The sequence below is a fragment of the Pristiophorus japonicus genome, chromosome 15 (assembly GCF_044704955.1).
Source record: "Pristiophorus japonicus isolate sPriJap1 chromosome 15, sPriJap1.hap1, whole genome shotgun sequence".
Classification (NCBI taxonomy): Eukaryota; Metazoa; Chordata; class Chondrichthyes; family Pristiophoridae; genus Pristiophorus; species Pristiophorus japonicus.
In genome coordinates this window covers 184,489,320-184,513,061 of record NC_091991.1, presented here as the reverse complement: position 1 = coordinate 184,513,061, position 23,742 = coordinate 184,489,320, and the positions used below count along the sequence as shown (strand labels likewise).

The 23,742-nt window shown below is 49.4% G+C and overlaps 1 protein-coding gene across 1 annotated transcript in view; it reads right to left on the bottom strand.

Moving 5' to 3' along the window:
- Positions 1 to 23,188, bottom strand: part of LOC139225816 (interleukin-21 receptor-like) — a 142,196-nt gene extending 119,008 nt beyond the window's left edge. Inside the window, exons 1-4 of the mRNA XM_070856660.1 lie at positions 22,012 to 23,188; positions 13,147 to 13,261; positions 7,005 to 7,201; positions 947 to 1,098 (exon numbers count right to left, since the gene is read on the bottom strand). Coding sequence (XP_070712761.1) covers positions 947 to 1,098; positions 7,005 to 7,201; positions 13,147 to 13,261; positions 22,012 to 23,188 — 1,641 coding nt within the window. The remainder of the gene's footprint in view (positions 1 to 946; positions 1,099 to 7,004; positions 7,202 to 13,146; positions 13,262 to 22,011) is intronic.
- Between the last annotated feature and the right edge of the window lie 554 nt (positions 23,189 to 23,742).

The window sequence follows — 23,742 nt, the reverse complement described above, 5'->3', positions numbered from 1 at the left end:
AGTTATCATAGAATCACAGAATGGTTACGACACGGGAGGCCATTCGGCCCGTCGAGCCGGTCCTGACTCTCAGCCAGTCCCCTCCCCCGCCCTTTCCCCGGAGCCCTGCACAATGTTTTCCTGCAGGTACTTATCCAACTCCCGTTTGAAAGCCACAATTGAGTCTGCCTCCATCACCCTCTCAGGCAGCGCATTCCAGATCCTAACCACTCGCTGCGTAAAAAGGTTTTTCCTCGTGTCGCCTTTGGTTCTTCTGCCGATCGCCTTAAATCTGTGTCCTCTGGTTCTCGACCCTTCCACCAATGGGAACAGTTTCTCTCGATCTACTCTGTCCAGACCCCTCATGATTTTGAACACCTCGATCAAATCTCTTCTCAACCTTCTCTGCTCCAAGGAGAACAGCCCCAGCTTCTCCAGTCTATCCCCGTAACTGAAGTCCCTCATCCCTGGAACCATTCTCGTCAATCTTTTCTGCTCCCTCTCTAAGGCCTTCACATCCTTCCTAAAGTGCGGGGCCCAGAATTGGACACAATACTCCAGTTGTGGTCGGACCAGTGTTTTATACAGGTTCATCATAACTTCTACACTTTTGTACTCTGTGTCTCTATTTATGAAGCCCAGGATCCTGTTAGCTGTTTAACCGCTTTCTCAACCTGCTCTTCCCCCTTCAATGAATGGTACACATATACCCCCGGGTCTCTCCAAACCAAAATGTATCACTTCACACTTTTCTGCGTTAAATTTCATCTGCCCCGTGTCCACCCATTCCACCAGCTGTCTATGGCTTCTTAAGTCTATATGAGTGCCTTTATTCCAACCGTACTCAGTGAGCGTCAGTGGGCGAGAAATTGCGTTGAGCCCCGTGTGCGCGATAACATTGGTGGGAGCGCAGAAGTCTCGCGTTGTTCAGGGTTGCCTCTGCTGCAAAGCTCCGTGGCAGACCTACCTCCCAGCTATCTGGTGTCCGCTTGAATCTCAGCTCGTAGTCGAAGTCCTCAATATAGCTCATCTCGTCGTAGGCGATCTGCCAGGTGAAGTTGTACATGCCACAGGGGGCAGCATGTGAGACGGTCAGGTTGAACGGTGCAAGAAGCTTAACTGTGAGGAGAAAGATTCTGTTTAGACGTTTGAATCATGCAATACATAATGAACAATACTGCCGATCAGAAATCCCCCATGTTCCAACGGTTGAGAGTGTGTGAAGGTCACTGTCGTGTTTCTGGTTCCCAGATGGACACAGATTAACCAGGAGTAAGCGCAGACGTCGTAAGTCATGGGGTAGAACCTTCAAGTGGATAAAATGGAGTCAAAATGCAACAGGATGAATTCCGAGAGCGAGAGAGAGAGAGAGAGAGATGATCCCAGGCTCTTCAGAGAAGCAAGAGAGGAAATAGCAGAGGCTCTGACCATCATTTTCCAATCCTCTCTGGCTACAGGTGTGGTGCCGGAGGACTGGAGGATGGCTAATGTTGTACCGTGGTTTAAAAAGGGAGAAAGGGATAGACCGAGTAATTACAGGCCAGTCAGCCTAACCTCGCTGGTGGAAAAATTATTGGAAAAAATCCTGAGGGACAGGATAAATCTTCATTTGGAAAGACACATATTAATCAAGGACAGCCAGCACGGATTTGTTAATGGAAGATTGTGTCTGACTAACTTGATTGAATTTTTTGAGGAGGTAACCAGCCGGGCCGATGCGGGCAGTGTGTATGATGTAGTGTATATGAACTTTAGCAAGGCTTTTGACAAGGTCCCACTGGTTAGATAAGTAAAAGCCCATGTGACCCAAGGGAGAGTGGCAAATTGGATCCAAAATTAGCTCCGTGGCAGGAAGCAAAGGGTAATGGTTGATGGGTGTTTTTGTGACATAAGAACATACGAATTAGGAGCAGGAATAGGCCTCTGTTCCAGCAGGCAGTCACACCACTTAGATTAATTAATTCAAATTCGATCGGTGGTCAGGGACAGGAGGGTGTGACTACAAGTGTGGCAGGCATGGGGACCCAGGAGGTAGTGATGGAGGAGCCTCAGCCCTTGCTCTTGTCCAACAGGTTCAAGATTCTTGCTCCCTGTGTGGACGAGAGCAGGGACTGCAGGGAGGATTGTCAAACTGACCACAGCACCATGGTACAGGGGGCCATTCAACTGGGGGAGTAGGGGACTGTATCATTAGCGGGATGGATACTGTTCTCTGTAGCCGAGAGTGTGAGTCCTGAAGGCTGTGTTGCCTGCCCGGTGCCAGGGTTAAGGACATCCGCTCTGAGCTGGAGAGGAACTTGGTGTGGGAGGGGGAAGATCCAGTTGTCGTGGTCCACGTAAGTACCAATGACATAGGGTAGGAGAAACAAAGAGGTTCTGCTGAGGGATTATAAGCAGCTAGGGGCCAAATTAAAAAGCAGAACCACAAAGATAATAATCTCTAGATTACTACCTGAGCCACGAGCAAATTTGCATAGGGTAAATAAGATCAGAGAGTTAAATATGTGGTTCAAAGACTGGTGTGGGAGAAATGGGTTTTGGGGTACGAGGGAGCTGTTCCGTGGGGACGGGCTTCACTTAGACCGTGCTGGGACTAGGGTCCTGGCGAATTGAATAACTAGGTCTGTAGAGAGGGCTTTAAACTAATTAGTGGGGGGAGGGTTCAGGTGAGTGGAAATTTAAAAAGTCAAAGAATAAGGAGAAGGCAATAGAGCAGGGTAGCACTGGGGGAAATGAAAACCGAAGTGTGACAGGCAGGGACAGAGCGGATAAACATAAAAAGTGTTTCAGAAAGTGGGGTCAAAGCAGGGAAAATGGTAAAAAGACAAAATTAAAAGCTCTTTATCTGAATGCACGCAGCACTCAGACAGATGAGTTGACGGCACAAATAGAAATAAGTGGGACTGATCTATTAACGAGAGGCAGCTCAGTGCCGTGGAGTGCACATCCTGTGCCATGTGAGAGTCTCTGGACGCTTTGTGTAGCCGGGACGACCATGTGTGCAGGAGGTGTCTCCAGCTGCAGCAACTCCAGCTCCGGGTTTCAGAGCTTGAGTGGCGGCTGGAGTCACTGCGGTGCATTGCCAGGTTGCGAATTTCGTGGATAGCTCGTTTCTAGAGGTGGTCACCCCACAGTTAAGGAGTGTGCAGGTAGAGAGGGAATGGGTGACCACCAGACAGAAGAGGAGGACTGGCAGGTAGGGCAGGAGTCCCCTGAGGCCATCTCGCTCTCCAACCAGTATTCTGTTCTGAGTACTGGTGAGACCGATGGTGCCTCTGGGGAGTGCAGCCAGAGCCAAGTCTACGGCACCACGGGTGGCTCAGCTGCACAGCGGTGGGGGTGGGAGAAGAATGGAAGAGCTATAGTGGTAGGGGATTCGATAGTCAGGGGAGCAGACAGGCGTTTCTGCAGCCGCAGACGTGTCTCCAGGATGGTAAGTTGCCTCCCTGGTGCCAGGGTCAAGGAGGTCACTGAGCAGCTGCAGAGCATTCTGGGGGGAGAGGGGGAACAGCCAGAGGTCGTGGTCCATATCGGTACTAATGTCATGGGTAGAACGAGGGATGAGGTCCTGCAGGCAGAGTTTAGGGAGCTAGGAGAGAGATTAAAAAGCAGCACCTCAAAGGTATTAATGTCCGGGTTACTGCCGGTGCCCTGTGCTAGTGAGTACAGAAATAGGAGGGTAGAGAAGATAAATGCATGGCTGGAGAGATGGTGCAGGTGGGAGGGCTTTAGATTCCTGAGGCATTGGGACCGTTTCTGGGGGAGGTGGCACCTGTACAAACCGGACGGGTTGCACCTGAACAGAGCCGGGACCATAATGCTCGCGGGAGGGTTCGCTAGTGCTGTTGGGGAGGGTTTAAACTAGCTTGGCAGGGGATGGGAATCGGAGAATAGATTCAGTGGGGAGAGAAGCAAAGCTGGAATTGGGCAGCAGAAAAGTAGAAAGTGAACTTGCAAGACTGAGGAAACAAGGGCTGGAAAATAGACAGCAAGGGAGTTTGGCACCATGAAATGGTATATACTTCAATGCAGGGGGTCTAGGGAATAAGGCAGATGAGCTGAGAGCACAGATAGACACGTGGCAGTACGATATAGCCATTACTAAGACATGGCTGAAAGAAGGGCAGATATGACAGTTCAATGTTCCACGTTACAGGGTTTTCAGACAGGATAGAGAGAGGGGTAAAAAAGGAGAGTGTGGGGGTGACAGTATTAATTAAAGAAACAATTACAACTGTGAGAAGGGATGATATGTTAGAGGGGTCATCAAACAAGGTCATATGGGTTGAATTGAAGAACACAAAAGGGGCGATCACACCAGTGGATGTGTACTATAGATCCCCAAACAGTCGGAGGGAGATAGAAGCACAGATATGTGGGCAAATTGCTGCAAAGTGCAAAAACTAGAGCTGTAATAGTGGGGGATTTCAACGACCCTAATATTAACTGGGGAAAGGTAGTGTGAATGGTACCGAGGGGGTGCAATTCCTAAAATGCATTCAGGAGAACTTCTTTAGTCAGAATGTAACAAGCCCAACAAGGGAGGGGGTGGTTCTGGACTTGGTTTTGGGGAATGAAGAGGGGCAGATGGAAGGGGTATCAGTGGGAGAGCATTTTGGTGCTAGTGATCATTATTCAGTCAGATTTAAGGTAGTTATGGAAAAGGACAAAGGTGGACCAGGAATAAAAGCTCTCAATTGGGGAAGAGCCAATTTTGAGAGGTGATTTGGCCGAGGTGGACTGGAAGTGGGTACTTGATGGGAAATGAGAGTCAGAGCAGTGGGAGGTATTCCAGGAGGAGATCCTGAGGGTACAGAGCAAGTATGTTCCCTAAAGAAAAAGGCTGGGGCTAATAAATCTAGAGCCCCTGGATATCAAGGGACATACAGGGGAAGATAAAGAGAAAAAGGGAAGCTTATGACAGATTTCGAGAATGCAATACTGCAGAGACTCGAGAGGAGTGTAAGAAGGTGCAATTAAAACAGATATCAGAAAAGCAAAAAGAGAGAGTGAAAGAATGTTGGCAAGTAAAATCAGGGAAAACCCAAAGATGTTTTATAAATACATTAAGAGGATAACTAGAGAAAGAGTGGGGCCTATTAGAGACCAAAGGAAATCTGTGTGCGGAGGCAGAAGATGTGGGTATGATTCTTAATGAATACTTTGCATCTGTTTTGACAAAAAGAGAGGGGTGATGCAGACTTTGCAATGAGGGAGGAGGAGTGTGAAATATTAGATGAGATAAACATAGTGAGAGAGGAAGTATTAAGGGGCTTAGCAGCTTTGAAAGTGGATAAATCCCCAGGCCTGGATGAAATGTACCCCAGGCTGTTAAGAGAAGCAAAACAGGAAATAGCAGAGGCTCTGACCATCATTTTCCAATCCTCTCTGGCTACAGATGCGGTGTCAGAGGACTGGAGGACGGCTAATGTTGTACCTTTGTTTAAAAAGAGAGAAAGGGATAGACCGAGTAATTACAGACCAGTCAGCCTAACCTCGCTGGTGGGAAAATTATTGGGAAAAATCCTGCGGGACAGGATAAATCTTCATTTAGAAAGACACATGTTAATCAGGGACAAGTCAGCACAGATTTGTTAAGGGAAGGTCGTGTCTGACTAACTTGATTGAATCTTTTGAGGAGGTAACCAGGAGGGTCGATGAGGGCAGTGCGTACGATGTAGTGTATATGGATTTTAACAAGGCTTTTGATAAGGCCCCACATGGCAGACTGGTCACAAAAGTAAAAGCCCATGGGATCCAGAGCAAAGTGGCAAGTTGGATCCAGAATTGGCTCAGAGGCAGGAAGCAAAGGGTAATGGTTGATGGGTGTTTGTGTGACTGGAAGGATGTTTCCAGTTGGGGTTCCGCAGGGCTCAGTGCTGGGTCCTTTGCTTTTTGTGGTATATATCAATGACTTGGACTTGAATGTAGGGGGTATGATTAAGAAGTTTGCAGATGATACTAAAACCGGCTGTGTGGTTGATAATGAAGAAAGCTGCAGACTGCAGGAAGATATCAATGATCTGATCAGGTGGGCAGAACAGTGGCAAATGGAATTCAATCTGGATAAGTGTGAGGTAATGCATTGGTCTAACAAGGCAAGGGAATACACATTAAATGGGAGGACACTGAGAAGTGTAGAGGAACAGAGGGACCTTGGAGTGCAGGTCCACAAATCCCTGAAGGTAGCAGACCAGGTGGGTAAGGTGGTTAAGAAGGCATACGGGATACTTACCTTTATTAGCCGAGGCATGGAATACAAGAACAAGGAGGTTATGCTTGAACTGTATAAAACACTGGTTAGACCACAGCTGGAGTACTGCGTGCAGTTCTGGTCACCACATTACAGGAAAGATGTGATTGCACTGGAAAGGGTGCAGAGGAGATTTACGAGGATGTTGCCTGGACTGGAGAATTTTGGCTATGAGGAAAGATTGGAGATGCTGGGTCTGTTTTCTTTGGAACAGAGGAGGCTGAGGGGAGACCTGATTGAGGTGTATAAAATTATGAGGGGCCTGGATAGAGTGGATAGGAAGGACCTGTTTCCCTTAGCAGAGGGGTCAACAACCAGGGGACAGAGATTTAAAGTAATTGGGGGGAGGTTTAGAGGGGATTTGAGGGGAAATTTCTTCACCCAGAGGGTGGTGGGGGTCTGGAACTCACTGCCTGAAAAGGTGGTAGAGGCAGAAACCCTCACCACATTTAAACAGTACTTGGATGTACCCCTGAAGTGTCGTAACCTGCAGGGCTATGGACCGAGAGCGGGAAAGTGGGATTAGGCTGGATAGCTCTTGGTCAGCCGGTACGGACACGATGGGCCGAATGGCTTCCTTCCATGCTGTAAATTTCTGTGATTCTATGAATCACTCCCAGGGCAGGTACTGCACGGGTTGGATACAATCATTTTCGAGCTATGGTAAATATGGAAAGGTGTTTGACTCCCCAGCTCCAACAAGCCTCCCTCAGTCAATAACTCGAAGTGACAGATCCATCTGATACTGACCCACTTCTGTTTTCACACTTACTGTTTTGGGCTGTGTCGAAGTAAGGACATGTGTCGATGTTGGTCTCGTGTCCCCTGCTCTTTGTCCTGATACTGATGGTGTAGTTTTGCATTGTAATCCCACTTTCCTCGTGGAGTTTACACGTGTATTCTGTGAGATCCCCAGCTCCATCAGAACAGGAGGTCACAGCCAGATTGCAGGAGATCTCCTCGTCCGGCCTGGAACAGGAAACGGGAAACGGGAAACGGGAAACGGGAAGAAATGTCAGATTATTGAGATTGTAGTGCAGGCATTCCTCAATGGGCGTGACACTGAGCCCGACAGGTCAGGAACCATCCCCAGGCGATTGGGTTCTCCAGCAAGAGGAGGGAATGGTGCTGGAACTAGTTTACCCCGAGGGGGAAATCATTTCCCCAGGGTTTCTGTTCCTCATCGCTCGCCGAGATCCCCTGTGAAGGTGTGTCGACCTCGAGTGAGGGTAGCACCAGCTGGCTCTGACCCACCCCCCACAGCCCTCTCTGTCCACCCCCACCCCCTCACCCCAACCCCACCCCCTCACCCCACCCCCACCCCACCCCAACCCCCCAACCCCAACCCAACCCCACACCCTCACCCCCACCCCAACCCCTCACCCCACCCTCACCCCAACCCCACACCCTCACCCCCACCTCACCCCCACCCCAACCCCTCACCCCATCCTCACCCCAACCCCACATCCTCACCCCACCCTCACCCCACCCCCACCCCACCCCCAACCCCCAACCCCACCCCCACAACCCTTCACCCCATCCTCATCCCCCCACCTCACCCCCACAACCCCACCCCCACACCCCCTCACCCCCATCCCCAACCCCACACCCCAACCCCACACCCCCACCCCACCCTCACCCCACCCCCACCCCACCCCAACCCCCCAACCCCAACCCAACCCCACCCCCTCACCCCACCCCCACCCCACCCCAACCCCCCAACCCCAACCCAACCCCACACCCTCACCCCCACCTCACCCCCACCCCAACCCCTCACCCCACCCTCACCCCAACCCCACATCCTCACCCCACCCTCACCCCACCCCCACGCACCCCCACCCCAACCCCACACCCTCACCCCACCCCCACCCCCCAACCCCACCCCCTCACCCCACCCCCATCCCCAACCCCACACTCTCACCCTCACCCCCAACCCCACACCCTCACCCTCACCCCCAACCCCGTCACCCCCACCCCCAACCCCAAACCCCCAGCGCTCCCTCAGTACTGCCCCTCCGACAGTGCAGCGCTCCCTCAGTACTGCCCCTCTGACAGTGCGGCGCTCCCTCAGTACTGCCCCTCCGACAGTGCGGCGCTCCCTCAGTACTGCCCCTCCGACAGTGCAGCGCTCCCTCAGTACTGCCCCTCTGACAGTGCGGCGCTCCCTCAGTACTGCCCCTCCGACAGTGCGGCGCTCCCTCAGTACTGCCCCTCCGACAATGCGGCGCTCCCTCAGTACTGCCCCTCTGACAGTGCAGCGCTCCCTCAGTGCTGCCCCTGCGACAGTGCGGCACTCCCTCAGTACTGCCCCTGCGACAGTGCGGCACTCCCTCAGTACTGCCCCTCCGACAGTGCGGCACTCCCTCAGTACTGCCCCTCCGACAGTGCGGCGCTCCCTCAGTACTGCCCCTCCGACAGTGCGGCACTCCCTCAGTACTTCCCCTCCGACAGTGCGGCGCTCCCTCAGTACTGCCCCTCCGACAGTGCGGCGCTCCCTCAGTACTGCCCCTCTGACAGTGCAGCGCTCCCTCAGTACTGCCCCTCGACAGTGCAGCACTCCCTCAGTACTGCCCCTGCGACAGTGCGGCACTCCCTCAGTACTGCCCCTCCGACAGTGCGGCACTCTCTCAGTACTGCCCCTCCGACAGTGCGGCACTCCCTCAGTACTGCCCCTGCGACAGTGCGGCACTCCCTCAGTACTGCCCCTGCGACAGTGCGGCACTCCCTCAGTACTGCCCCTCCGACAGTGCGGCACTCCCTCAGTACTGCCCCTCCGACAGTGCGGCACTCCCTCAGTACTGCCCCTGCGACAGTGCGGCACTCCCTCAGTACTGCCCCTGCGACAGTGCGGCACTCCCTCAGTACTGCCCCTCCGACAGTGCGGCACTCCCTCAGTACTGCCCCTCCGACAGTGCGGCACTCCCTCAGTACTGCCCCTCCGACAGTGCGGCACTCCCTCAGTACTGCCTGAATTATGTGCTCAAGTCCCAGGAGTGTGACTTTAGCCACTACCCTCTGACTCACAGATGAGACTGTGACCTATTGAGCCACGGCTGACACAGTGGAGGGAAGCTGCCGTGAATTCTGCTGGAATAAATTGTCAAAAATTGAAGGCATATTAAGGTAATAAGAGATAATGATGGGATAGTGAGATACAGCAGGCAATTTTAATTTCTATTAAATATTATTATATGAGTAATGAATCTATTCCTGAGTCCTAATACTCAAAAAACCCAAGTGTGGTATAATTAGCTTGAACTAAAACCTCTTTTGAAATGATTGACCTGGGGGTGGGTGGGCTGGGATTCCCCATGGCCACAGAAGTTTAAAAACATGGTGAGTATTTTTGTCTTTTCAGCCCGAAGAAGTCAATGGAATGTTTCGTGATGTCACTTTACTCGTGTGATGTTGCGTTGGCAGATGTGTCTGTTACACTCTAACCTGTGGCTCTGGGAGCGCGCTTCAGAAATCTATTTATACCAAGCACAGAGAGAGGGTTTGTGTTCTGCCTGACTGCACCGAGCTCTCTGCACCAACACTAACTCAGCACAGACTGTACTTCAAACACAGCTTACAATCTCGGGGAAAACCACAGACTGAGCGCAGAGTCCCTCGCAGACAGCCTGACTTCAAACACTGTGTACAGCTCTCTTCACCTGTCTGTTCTCTGTCCAACTCCGTGTCCAGCCATCCACTCATCTGTTGCCTTTCTTAACTTTCTATCCATTCATTCTTGCCTCTCTCTCTTACTCAGCCACTCTCCATATTTGTCTTCACGTCTCCTCTCTATCCACCTCGACATCACATCGGATTACATCAGATATACGGCCCAGAAACAGGCCACTGGCCCAACCAGTCCATGGGATATACGGCCCAGAAACAGGCCATTCAACCCAACCAGTCCATGGGATATACGGCCCAGAAACAGGCCACTGGCCCAACCAGTCCATGGGATATACGGCCCAGAAACAGGCCACTGGCCCAACCAGTCCATGCCAGCGTTTATGCCCCACTCGAGCCTCCTCCCGTCTTTCTTCATCTAAATCTATCAGCATAACCCTCTATTCCCTTCTCCCCCATATACTTCTCTAGCCTCCCGTTAAATGCATCGATACTATTTACCTCAACCCTTCCCTGTGGCAGCGAGTTCCACATTCTCACCGCTCTCTGGGTAAAGAAGTTTCTCCTGAATTCCTATTGGATTTCTGAGTAACGATCTTATATTGATGGCCTCCAGTTATGCTCTTCCCCACAAGTGGAAACTTTCTCTCTGTATCCACTCCATCAAAACCTTTCATCATTTTAAAGACCTCTATTAGGTCACCCCTCAAGAGAAAAGAGACCCAGCCTCTTTATCCTTCCCTGATGTGTGTACCCTCGTATTTCTGGTATCATCCTTGTAAATCTCTTTTGCACCATCACCATTGTCTCGATACCCTTTTTATAATATGGTGAGCAGCATTTCCTATCATCCTGCTTCATAGACTGTAGGTATGTGCGGAGAGTTGGCTAAAGTGGATTGGGAAATTAGATTAAAAGGTATGAAAGTAGATAACAGTGACAAACACGTAAAGAAATATTCCAAAATTCTCAACAAATATACATTCCATTGAGAAACAAGAACTCCCTGTGAAAGTGATCCCTCGTGGCTCAGGAAAGAAGTTAAGGATTGCATTAGGTTGAAAGAGGAAGCTTATAATGTTGCGAAGATTAGGAGTAAGCCTGAGGATTGGGAGAGTTTCAGAAAAGGGAGAAAATAGAATATGAGAGTAAACTATGTTGGAGTCCATTATTAAAGAAGCAGTAGCAGGACATTTGGAAAAGCAAAATTCGGTCAGGCAGAGTCAGCATGGATTTATGAAGGGGAAGTCATGTTTGACAAATTTGCTGCAATTGTTTGAGGATGTAAGGAACAGGGTGGATAAGGGGGAACCAGTGGATGTGGTGTATTTGGAATTCCAGAAGGTGTTTGACAAGGTGCAACACAAAAGGTTATTGCACAAGATAAAAATTCATGGGGTTGGGGGTAATATATTAGCATGGATAGAAGATTGGCTAACTAACAGAAAACAGAGAGTCGGGATAAATGGGTCATTCTCTGGTTGGCAATCAGTAAGCAGTGGGGTGCTGCAGGGATCAGTGCTGGGACCCCAACTATTTACAATCTATATTAATGACTTGGAAGAAGGGACTGAGTGTAACGTAGCCAAGTTTGCTGACGATACAAAGATGGGAGGAAAAGCAATGTGTGAGGAGGACACACAAAACCTGCAAAAGGACATAGACAGGCTAAGTGAGTGGACAAAAAAATTGTCAGATGGAGTATAATGTTGGAAAGTGTGAGGTCATGCACTTTGGCAGAAAAAAATCAAAGAGCAAGTTGTTATTTAAATGGAGAAAGATTGCAAAGTGCTGCAGTACAGCGGGACCTGGGGGTACTTGTGCATGAAACACAAAAGGATAGTATGCAGGTACAGCAAGTGATCAGGAAGGCCAATGGTATCTTGGCCTTTATTGCAAAGGGGATGGAGTATAAAGGTAGGGACGTCTTGCTACAGTTATACAGGGTATTGGTGAGGCCACACCTGGAATACTGCGTGCAGTTTTGGTCTCCGTATTTAAGGAAGGATATACTTGCTTTGGAGGTAGTTCAGAGAAGGTTCACTTGATTGATTCCGGAGATGAGGCGGTTGACTTATGAGGAAAGGTTGAGTAGGTTGGGCCTCTACTCATTGGAATTCAGAAGAATGAGAGGTGATCTTATCGAAATGTATAAGATTATGAGGGGGCTTGACAAGGTGGATGCAGAGAGGATGTTTCCACTGATGGGGGAGACTAGAACTAAGGGGCATGATCTTAGAATAAGGGGCCACCCATTTAAAACTGAGATGAGGAGAAATTTCTTCTCTCAGAGGGTTGTGGATCTGTGGAATTCGCTGCCTCAGAGAGCTGTGGAGGCTGGGTCATTGAATAAACTTGAGAGAAATAGATAAGGGAATAAGGGGTTATGGGGAGTGGGCGGGGAAGTGGAGCTGAGTCCATGATCAGATCAGCCATGGTCGTATTAAATGGCGGAGCAGGCTCGAAGGGCCGTATGACCTACTCCTGCTCCAATTTCTTATGTTCTTATGTCAAATCATAATATGATTACGCACAGTTAACATGGTTTTATGAAAGGTTTGACAAATTTATTCGAGTTTTTTGAGGATGTAACTAGCAATGTAGATAAAGGGGAACCAGTGGGTGTAGTGTATTTGGTTTTCCAAAAGGAATTCAATAAGGTGCCGCATGAAAGGTTGTTACAGAAGATAAGGGCTCAGGGGGTTGGGGGTAATGTACCAGCATGGATTGAGGATTGGTTAATGGACAGAACACAGAGAGTTGGGATAAATGGAGCATTTTCGGGTAGGCGGGCTGTAACTAGTGGGGTGCCGCAGGGATCAGTGCTGGGGCCTCAGCTATTTACAATCTGCATTAATGACTTAGATGAAGGGACCGAATGTAATGTATCCACGTTTGCTGGTGATATGAAGCTAGGTGGGAAAGTAAGCTATGAGGAGGATGCAAAGAGTCTGCAAAGGGATATAGATAGACTGTGAGTGGGCAGACAGGTGGCAGATGGAGTATAATGTGGGGAAATGTGATTCACTTTAGTAGGAAGAATAAAAGAACAAAATATTTTTTAAATGGTGAGAAATTATTAAAGGTGTTCAGCGAGTGATGTCACCGCGAGTGATGTCACTGCGAGTGATGTCACTGCGAGTGATGTCACTGCGAGTGATGTCACAGTGAGTGATGTCACAGTGAGTGATGTCACCGCGAGTGACGTCACCGCGAGTGTTTGATATTTGGTTTTAATTTGCCCCACAATGTCAGAGATGTGAATGTGAGAGTTTGGATAATTGAGTACTTACGATGCTGCAGTAAGATGGTAGGACATCCCGGGCTCGGGTGGCACTGACACCCTCCAAGTGCAGCTGATGTGTTCCAGGTAATCGGTGACACAGGTCAGACTGTCACAACTTGTAGCTGGGGAGAGAGAATTGCTGTTAGTGGGGTCTGAATACACCGACTCATACTGGGGTACTGCTTTCCTCCCTCAACCAAGGCGCACTTCATTCACTGCTGTTTGCGGGAGCTTGCTGTGCGTAAGATGCTTGCTGCATTTGGTGAGATGACAAGAGTCAGTACACAAACAAAGTAACTCATTGTGTGTGAAACACAACAAGCTAAGTGCTTTAATCTTTCATTACAAATGAACTTTTCTCGAACTGTTATAAGCAGCAGCTGAGCCACATTGCCACCCAGACGGTCCTTCACCCTGTCACAGAGAGACGTACCGCTGGGGGCAGGTCATTCCCCGCACACACTCCCCCCACACACTCCCATCCCCCCGCCCCACACACTTCCCCCCCCGCCTCACACTCACCACCCCCCCGCACACACTCCCCACCCGCACACTCTCCCCCGCCCCTCCCACACTCCCCCCCCGCACACTCTCCCCGCCCCTCCCACACTCCCCCCCCGCACACTCTCCCCCGCCCCTCCCACACTCCCCCCCCCGCACACTCTCCCCTGCCCCTCCCACACTCCCCCCACCACCACACACTACCGCCCCCACACACTCCCCCCCCTACACACTGCCCCCCCCGCCCCACACTCCCCCCGCACACTCTCCCCCGCCCCACACACTTCCCCCCCCACCTCACACTCACCACCCCCCCCGCACGCACTCCCCACCCGCACACTCTCCCCCGCCCCTCCCACACTCCCCCCCCCGCACACTCTCCCCCGCCCCTCCCACACTCCCCCCACCACCACACACTACCGCCCCCACACACTCCCCCCCTACACACTGCCCCCCCGCCCCACACTCTCCCCTCACACACATCCCCCGCACACACTCTCCCCTCACACCCCCCCGCACACTCCCACAACCCCTCACACTCCCACACCCCCCCACACTCCCACCACCCCCGCACATACTCCGCCCCCAAACTCCCATCCCCCCCACACTCCCCCCCCCACACTCCCCCCCCCCCACACTCCCCCCCCCATGCTCCTCCTCCCCCATGCTCCTCCTCCCCTCACGCTCCCCCCACCCCCCGCACCACTCCTTCCCCCACTCACTCCTCCCACCGCTCACTTTAATAATGCATTCCAACATTTTCCCAACCAAAGATGTTAGGCTAACTGGTCAATAGTTTCCTGCTTTTTTCTACATCGTACGCACTACCCTCATTGACCCTCTTGGTTACCTCCTCAAAAAATTCAATTAGGTTCGTCAAACACGATCTTCCCTTAACAAATCTGTGCTGACTGTCTCTGATTAATCTTTGCCTTTCCAAATGTAGATTTATCCTGTTTTTCAGGATTTTTGCCAATAATTTTCCCACCACTGAGGTTAGGCTGACAGGCATGTAATTACTCGGCCTATCCCCTTTTCCCCTCTTAAACAAGGGTACTACATTAGCAGTCCTCCAATCCTCCGGCACCATGCCCAGATAAGAACATAAGAACATAAGAATTAGGAACAGGAGTAGGCCATCTAGCCCCTCGAGCCTGCTCCGCCATTCAACAAGATCATGTCTGATCTGGCCGTGGACTCAGCTCCACTTACCCGCCCTCTCCCCGTAACCCTTAATTCCCTTACTGGTTAAAAATCTATCTATCTGTGACTTGAATACATTCAATGAGCTAGCCTCAACTGCTTCCTTGGGCAGAGAATTCCACAGATTCACAACCCTCTGGGAGAAGAAATTCCTTCTCAACTCGGTTTTAAATTGGCTCCCCCATATTTTGAGGTTGTGCCCCCTAGTTCTAGTCTCCCCGACCAGTGGAAACAACCTCTCTGCCTCTATCTTGTCTATCCCTTTCATTATTTTAAATGTTTCTATAAGATCACCCCTCATCCTTCTGAACTCCAACGAGTAAAGACCCAGTCTACTCAATCTATCATCATAAGGTAACCCCCTCATCTCCGGAATCAGCCAAGTGAATCGTCTCTGTACCCCCTCCAAGGCTAGTATATCCTTCCTTAAGTAAGGTGACCAAAACTGCACACAGTACTCCAGGTGCGGCCTCACCAATACCCTGTACAGTTGCAGAAGGACCTCCCTGCTTTTGTACTCCATCCCTCTCGCAATGAAGGCCAACATTCCATTCGCCTTCCTGATTACCTGCTGCACCTGCAAACTAAGAATGCCTTTTGGAAATCTAAATACACCACATCCATCGGTACACCTCTATCCACCATGCTCGTTATATCCTCAAAGAATTCCAGTAAATTAGTTAAACATGATTTCCCCTTCATGAATCCATGCTGCGTCTGCTTGATTGCACTATTCCTATCTAGATGTCCCGCTATTTCTTCCTTAATGATAGCTTCAAGCATTTTCCCCAATACTGATGTTAAACTAACCAGCCTATAGTTACCTGCCTTTTGTCTGCCACCTTTTTTAAACAGAGGCGTTACATTAGCTGCTTTCCAATCCGATGGTACCTCCCCAGAGAATTTTGGTAGATTATAACGAATGCATCTGCTATAACTTCCAAAGAGGACTGGAAAATGATGGTCAAGGCCTCTGCTATTTCCTCTTTTACTTCGCTCAACAGCCTGGGATGCATTTCATCCGGACCTGGGGACTTATCTACTTTCAAAGCTGCTAAACCCCTTAATATTTCCCCTCTCACTATATTTATTTCATCCAGAATATCACACTCCTCCTCGATAGCAGTATCTGCATTGCCCCTTTCCTTTGTGAAAACAGATGCAAAATATTCATTAAGAACCCTCCCAACATCTTCCACCTCCTCACACAGATTACCCTCATAGTCTCTAATAGGCCCTCCCCTTTCCTTAGTTACCCTCTTAGTCTTAATATATTTACAGAACATCTTAGGGTTTTGCTTAATTTTACTAGCTAAGAATTTTTCATGCTCTCTCTTAGCATTCCTAATATCCTTTTTAATTTTGCCCCTTAACTTTCTATATTCCTCCAGAAATTGATTCTACAGTATTTAGCCATCGATATATGACATCAGCATCCCTTTTTTTCTTTTTCCTCCCCTGTAAGTCCCTGGACATCCAGGGGGCTCTAGAATTATTATTCCCACCCTTTTTTTTTTAAGGGCACATGTTTGGCCTGAGCCCTCCGGATCTCCTCCTTGAATGCCTCCCACTGTTCCCACACTGATTTACCCACAAGTAGCTGTTTCCAGTCCACTGTGGCCCAATCACTCCTTAACTCAGCAAAATTAGCTTTCCCTGAGCCCAATTCCCCTCGCCCATTCACTCGCTGTCCCACAGGAGGCCGTGCTCAGGGATCAGGAGCGGGACACCTGGCAGATCTCTCCCACGACCCCGGACACTGAGGTGAATGACCCAGCTCCGTCTCAGGCCAGCCATGATCAGAGAAGCCGGCACACTCACCATGGATCATCCCGGAGTGCAGCGTTAAACTGCACACACGCTCAATGCACAGCGTTTGAGAAAAATAAAAGAAAGATTTGCATTTCTGTAGCGTTTTTCACCACCAGATGTCTCAAAGTGCTTTACAGCCAATGAAGTACTTTTGGAGTGTAGTAATGTAGGAAACGCGGCAGCCAATTTGCGCACAGCAAGCTCCCACACACAGCAATGTGATAATGACCAGATAATGTGCTTTAGTGATGTTGATTGAGGGATAAATATTAGACACGATACCGGGGAGAACTCCCCTGCTCTTCAAAATAATGCCCTGGGACCTGAGAGAGCAGATGGGGCCTCATTTTAACGCCTCATCCGAAGACAGTGCTGTACTCCCTCAGTACTGCCCCTCTGACAGTGCGGCACACCCTCAGTTCTGCCCCTCCGACAGTGCGGCATTCCCTCAGTACTGCCCCTCCAACAGTGCGGCACACCCTCAGTACTGCCCCTCCGACAGTGCGGCACTCCCTCAGTACTGCCCCTCCGACAGTGCGGCACTCCCTCAGTACTGCCCCTCCGACAGTGCGGCACACCCTCAGTACTGCCCCTCCGACAGTGCGGCACACCCTCAGTACTGCCCCTCTGACAGTGCGGCACTCCCTCAGTACTGCCCCTCCGACAGTGCGGCACTCCCTCAGTACTGCCCCTCCGACAGTGCGGCACTCCCTCAGTACTGCCCCTCCGACAGTGCGGCACTCCCTCAGTACTGTCCCTCCGACAGTGCGGCACACCCTCAGTACTGCAGTGGAATGTCAGCCTAGATATTTGCGCTCAAGTCTCTGGAGTGGGACTTAAACCCACAACCTTGTGTCTCGGAGGCCTGTAGATTGTGGAATGTTGGAAAGTCAGAGGGAGGGGAGGAGTTGTAGATTTGTGAAGCCCTGGTAAAGAACGGGGTGCTGTGACTGGAATTGAATGACGTGGGCGAGAACAACATCCACTTAACCCACACAATCTAAACACACCTGCTGTCATTCTACAATTCCTGAGAGAGCTAACTGGTGATTGAGAGACTGGGCCGATATTCTCTGGAGTTTAGAAGAATGAGAGGTGATCTCATTGAAACACAAGATTCTGAGGGGGCTTGACAGGGTAGATGCAGGGAGGATGTTTCCCCCCGGGCTGGGGAGTCTAGAACCAGGGGTCACAGTCTCAGGATAAGGGGTCGGCCATTTAGGACTGAGATGAGGAGAAACTTCTTCACTCAGAGGGTGGTGAATCTTTGGAATTCTCTGCCCCAGAGGGAGGCTCAGTGTTTGAGTATATTGAAGGCCACGATCGATAGATTTTTGGATATTAAGGGAATCAAGGGATATGGGGATAGTGCAGGAAAGTGAAGTTGTGGTAGATCAGCCGTGATCTCATTGAACGGCGGAGCAGGCTCGAGGGGCCGAATGGCCGACTCCTGCTCCTATTTCTTATGTTCTTATATGCTCAGTTCTGGGAGGTGTCAGTGGGATGGCCGGATTTGGGGGATTCCTCCTCAGTTAATGTTTGTCATTTTTAAAAATAGCCCCGTTTCTCAGAGGGGAGAGTCCCTCTCTCGCATTTCACCACTTTCCATTTTCAAATGTGGTGTGAAGAAGCCAAAGCGAGGGCGGTGTGAGGAAGGGCTGTGTCCTGGGCCATCCTGAGGTCAGAGTCCGAGCTCTGGGTCAGCAATCCACGGCCCACTCTGACAAACAGTGAGAGTGGATTCAAATAATCCGCAGGGTTTGGGGACTGGCAGCAAAACCTGGAATTGGAAGCTGTTGGTTTGGTGCAGAAACCCAACTGGTTCACCAATATCCCTCAGAGGAGGGAGCTGCTCCCCTTACCCAGGCTGAGTCTACATGTGACTCCAGGCCTACAGTGTGTGGAAGATTCTTAATGCCCTGAGGGCAATGAGGGGTGGGCAATACACCAGGCCCTGCCAGTCTCACCCACATCCTTCAAACAAATTAACAAACAACCAGGAGAAGCTCAAAAAACTCATCCCTTTCTAAGAGACCAAACCCACCCACCCACCTACTCCCCATATCCCTCAATCCCTTCTCTCTCCAGAATTTATCTTGTGACCTAACTTACCCCTTCCTTCCCTTATAAGATGTTCTGCATATTTTATTAAAGAAGCAGTAACAGGGCATTTTGAAAAGCATAATTCAGTCAGGCAGAGTCAGCATGGTTTTATGAAAGGGAAATCATGTTTGACAAATTTGCTGGAATTCTTTGAGGTTGTAATGAACAGGGTGGATAAAGGGGAACCAGTGGATGTGGTGTATTTGGACTTCAAGATGGCATTTGACAAGGTGCCACATAAAATGTTACTGCACAAGATAAAAGTTCACGGGGTTGGGGGTAATGGGCATGGATAGAGGATTGGCTAATTAACAGAAAACAGAGAGTCGGGATAAATGGTTCATTCTCTGGCTGGCAATCAGTAACTAGTGGGGTGCCACAGGGATCAGTGCTGGGACCCCAACTATTTACAATCTATATTAACAACTTGGAAGAAGTGTAACCTAGTCAAGTTTGCTGATGATACAAAGATGGGAGGAAAAGCAATGAGCGAGGAGGACACACAAAATCTGCAAAAGGACACAGACAGGCTAAGTGAGTGGGCAAAAGTTTTGCAGATGGAGTATAATGTTGGAAAGTGTGAGGTCATGCACTTTGGCAGAAAAAATCAAAGAGCAAGTTATTATTTAAATGGAGAAAGATTGCAAAGTGCTGCAGTACAGCGGGGCCTGGGGGTATTTGTGTATGAAACACAAAAAGTTAGTATGCAGATACAGCAAGTGATCAGGAAGGCAAATGGTATCTTGGCCTTTATTGCAAAGGGGATTGAGTATAAAAGCAGGGAAGTCTTGCTACAGTTATACAGGGTAATGTTGAGGCTACACCTGGAATACTGCGTGCAGTTTTGGTTTCCATATTTACAAAAGGATATACTTGCTTTGGAGGCAGTTCAGAGAAGGTTCACTCTGTTGTTCCGGGGATGAGGGGGTTGACTTATGAGGAAAGGTTGAGTAGGTTGGGCCTCTACTCATTGGAGTTCAGAAGAATGAGAGGTGATCTTATCGAAACGTATAAGATTATGAGGGGGCTTGACAAGGTGGATGCAGAGAGGATGTTTACACTGATGGGGGAGACTAGAACTAGAGGGCATGGTCTTAGGATAAGGGGCCGCCCATTTAAAACTGAGATGAGGAGAAATTTCCTTTCTCAGAGGGTTGTAAATCTGTGGAATTCGCTGCCTCAGAGAGCTGTGGAGGCTGGGTCATTGAATAAATTTAAGACAGAAATAGACAGTTTCTTAACCGATAAGAGGAAAGGGGTTATGGGGAGCGGACGGGGAAGTGGAGCTGAGTCCCTGATCGGATCAGTCATGATCATATTATGTTTAACTTTTGTATAAAAACATTCCCGGACTTCCTGCTTACTCTTGACTGCCTCATTTTTTTTGTCCAACAGGATTTGAACCCTTCACCACAGTGACTGAATGACTGTATCTCCTGAAGTGAGTTACAGGCAGAAATCTAATCGAGGGGTTTGGGGGCTCATATATAGAATTATGGATATCTGGGAGTGAGTTACAGAGTTATAGTCTGGAATCTAATTGTGGGGTTCAGGGAGTTTATATATAGAATAATGGGTAATTGGGAATTACATAAACTAATAGTCTCTGTATATATCACACAGATAAGGTGGTTAAGAAGGCATATGGAATACTTGCCTTTATTAGTCGAGGCATGGAAGACAAGAGCAGGGAGGTTATGCTTGAACTGTATGAAACACTGGTTAGGCCACAGCTGGAGTACTGCGTTACAGGAAAGATGTGATTGCACTGGAGAGGGTACAGAGGAGATTTACCAGGATGTTGCCTGGACTGGAGAATTTAGGCTATGAGGAAAGATTGGAGATGCTGGGTCTGTTTTCTTTGGAACAGAGGAGGCTGAGGGGAGACCTGATTGAGGTGTATAAAATTATGAGAGGCCTGGATAGAGTGGATAGGAAGGACCTGTTTCCCTCAGCAGAGGGGTCAACAACCAGGGGGTATAGATTTAAAGTAATTGGGGGGAGGTTTAGAGAGGATTTGAGGGGAAATGTCTTCACCCAGAGGGTGGTGGGGGTCTGGAACTCACGGCCTGAAAGGGTGGTAGAGGCAGAAACCCTCACCACATTTAATAAATACTTGGATGTGCACCTGAAATGCCGTAACCTACAGGGCTACGGACCAAGAGCTGGAAAGTGGGATTAGGCTGGATAGCTCTTGGTCGGCCGGCACAGACACAATGGGCCGAAATGGCTCTTTCCGTGCTGTAAATTTTTATGATTTTATGAGAATAGTAGCCTCTGTGTATACTGTAAACACTAACAGTGCCTGCATCTGTTATTGGCCAAGGAGTTTGAATCAAGTGTAAATGTAATTTGTGTTTCAGCTGAAGCACAAACTCACATCTGGCACAGTTTTGCTTTTGGTAATGGATGTAGTTTGGGTGTACAGAAAATAAGAATGTAAAAAATACGAGCAGGAGTCGGCCATTCGGCCCCTCGAGCCTGCTCCGCCATTCAATGAGATCACGGCTGATCTACCTCAACTTCACTTTCCTGCACTGTCCCCATATCCCTTGATTCTCTTAATATCCAAAAATCTATCGATCTCAGCCTTGAATATACTAACAGACTGAGCCTCCACAGCCCTCTGGGGCAGAGAATTCCAAAGATTCACCACCCTCTGAGGGAAGAAATTTCTCCTTATCTCAGTCCTAAATGGCCGACCCCTTATCCTGAGACTGTGACCCCTGGTTCTAGACTCCCCAGCCCGGGGGAAACATCCTCCCTGCATCTACCCTGTCAAGCCCTGTAAGAATTTTGTATGTTTCAATGAGATCACCTCTCATTCTTCTAAACTCTAGAGAATATCGGCCTAGTCTACTCAATCTCTCCCCATAGGACAATTCCCCCATCCCAGGAATCAGTCTGGTGAACCTTCGCTGCACTCCCTCTGTGGTAAGTATATCCTTCCTTAGGTAAGGAGACCAAAACTGTGCACAATACTCCAGGTGTGGTCTCACCAGGGCCCGATATAATTGCAGTAAGACGTCTTTACTCTTATACTCAAACCCTCCTGTAATAAAGGCCAACATACCATTTGCTTTAATCACTTGCTGTACCTGCATGTTAACTTTCAGTGATTGGTGTACAAGGTCACCCAGGTCCCTCTGAACACCAACATTTCCCAATCCCTCACCATTTAAAAATACTCTGTTTTTCTATTTTACCTACCAAAGTGAATGGTGTGAACATTGCGGCCTCTCCAGGTGCATACAATGATCTGCGTACAATAAGCTGCGTATGATGATCTGCGTACAATAAGCTGCGTATGATGATCTGCGTACGATGTACGATGAGCTGCGTATGATGTACGATGAACTGCGTACGATGAGTGTGTATGCTGAGCTGCGTACGATGAGCTGCGTATGATGTACGATGAGCTGCGTATGATGTACAATGAGCTGCGTACGATGAGCTGCGTATGATGTACGATGAGCTGCGTACGATGAGCTGTGTACGATGAGCTGCGTATGATGTACGATGAGCTGCGTACGATGTACGATGAGCTGCGTATGATGTACGATGAGCTGCGTAGATTGTACGATGAGCTGCGTATGATGTACGATGAGCTGCGTATGATGAGCTGTGTACGATGAGCTGCGTATAATGTACGATGAGCTGCGTACGATGAGCTGCGTATGATGTACGATGAGCTGCGTATGATGTACGATGAGCTGCGTACGATATACGATGAGCTGTGTACGATGAGCTGCATACGCTGAGCTGCGTACGATGAGCTGCGTACGACGAGCTGTGTACGATGAGCTGCGTATTATGTACGATGAGCTGCGTACGGAGCTGTGTACAATGAGCTGCGTATGATGTACGATGAGCTGCGTATGATGTACGATGAGCTGCGTATGATGAGCTGCGTATGATGTACGATAGGCTGCGTATGATGTACGATGAGCTGCGTACGATGTACGATGAGCTGCGTACGATGAGCTGCGTATGATGTACGATGAGCTGCGTACGATGAGATGTGTACGATGAGCTGCGTACGATGAGCTGCGTATGATGTATGATGAGCTGCATACGATGTACGATGAGCTGTGTACGATGAGCTGCGTACGATGTACGATGAGCTGCGTACGATGAGCTGTGTACGATGAGCTGCGTATGATGTACGATGAGCTGCGTACGATGAGCTGCGTATGATGTACGATGAGCTGCGTACAATGAGCTGCGTACGCTGAGCTGCGTACGATGAGCTGCATACGACGAGCTGTGTATGATGAGCTGCGTATTATGTACGATGAGCTGCGTATGATGTACGATGAGCTGCGTACGATGAGCTGTGTACGATGAGCTGCGTAGATGTACGATGAGCTGAGTATGATGAGCTGCATATGATGTACGATGAGCTGCGTACGATGTACGATGAGCTGCATACGATGTACGATGAGCTGCGTACGATGAGCTGTGTACGATGTATGATGAGCTGCGTATGATGAGCTGCGTACGATGTACGATGAGCTGCGTACGATGTATGATGAGCTGTGTATGATGTACGATGAGCTGCGTACAATGTACGATGAGCTGCGTACGATGTACGATGAGCTGCATACGATGAGCTGCGTATGATATACGATGAGCTGCGTACGATGAGCTGCGTATGATGTACGATGAGCTGCGTATGATGTATGATGAGCTATATACGATGAGCTGTGTACGATGAGCTGCATACGATGAGCTGCGTATGATATACGATGAGCTGCGTACGATGAGCTGCGTATGATGTACGATGAGCTGTGTATGATGTACGATGAGCTGTGTACGATGAGCTGCGTATGATGTACGATGAGCTGCGTATGATGTATGATGAGCTATGTACGATGAGCTGCGTACGATGAGCTGCGTATGATGTACGATGAGCTGCGTGCGATGTATGTTGAGCTGTGTACGATGAGTGCATATGATGTATGGTGAGCTGCGTATGATGAGC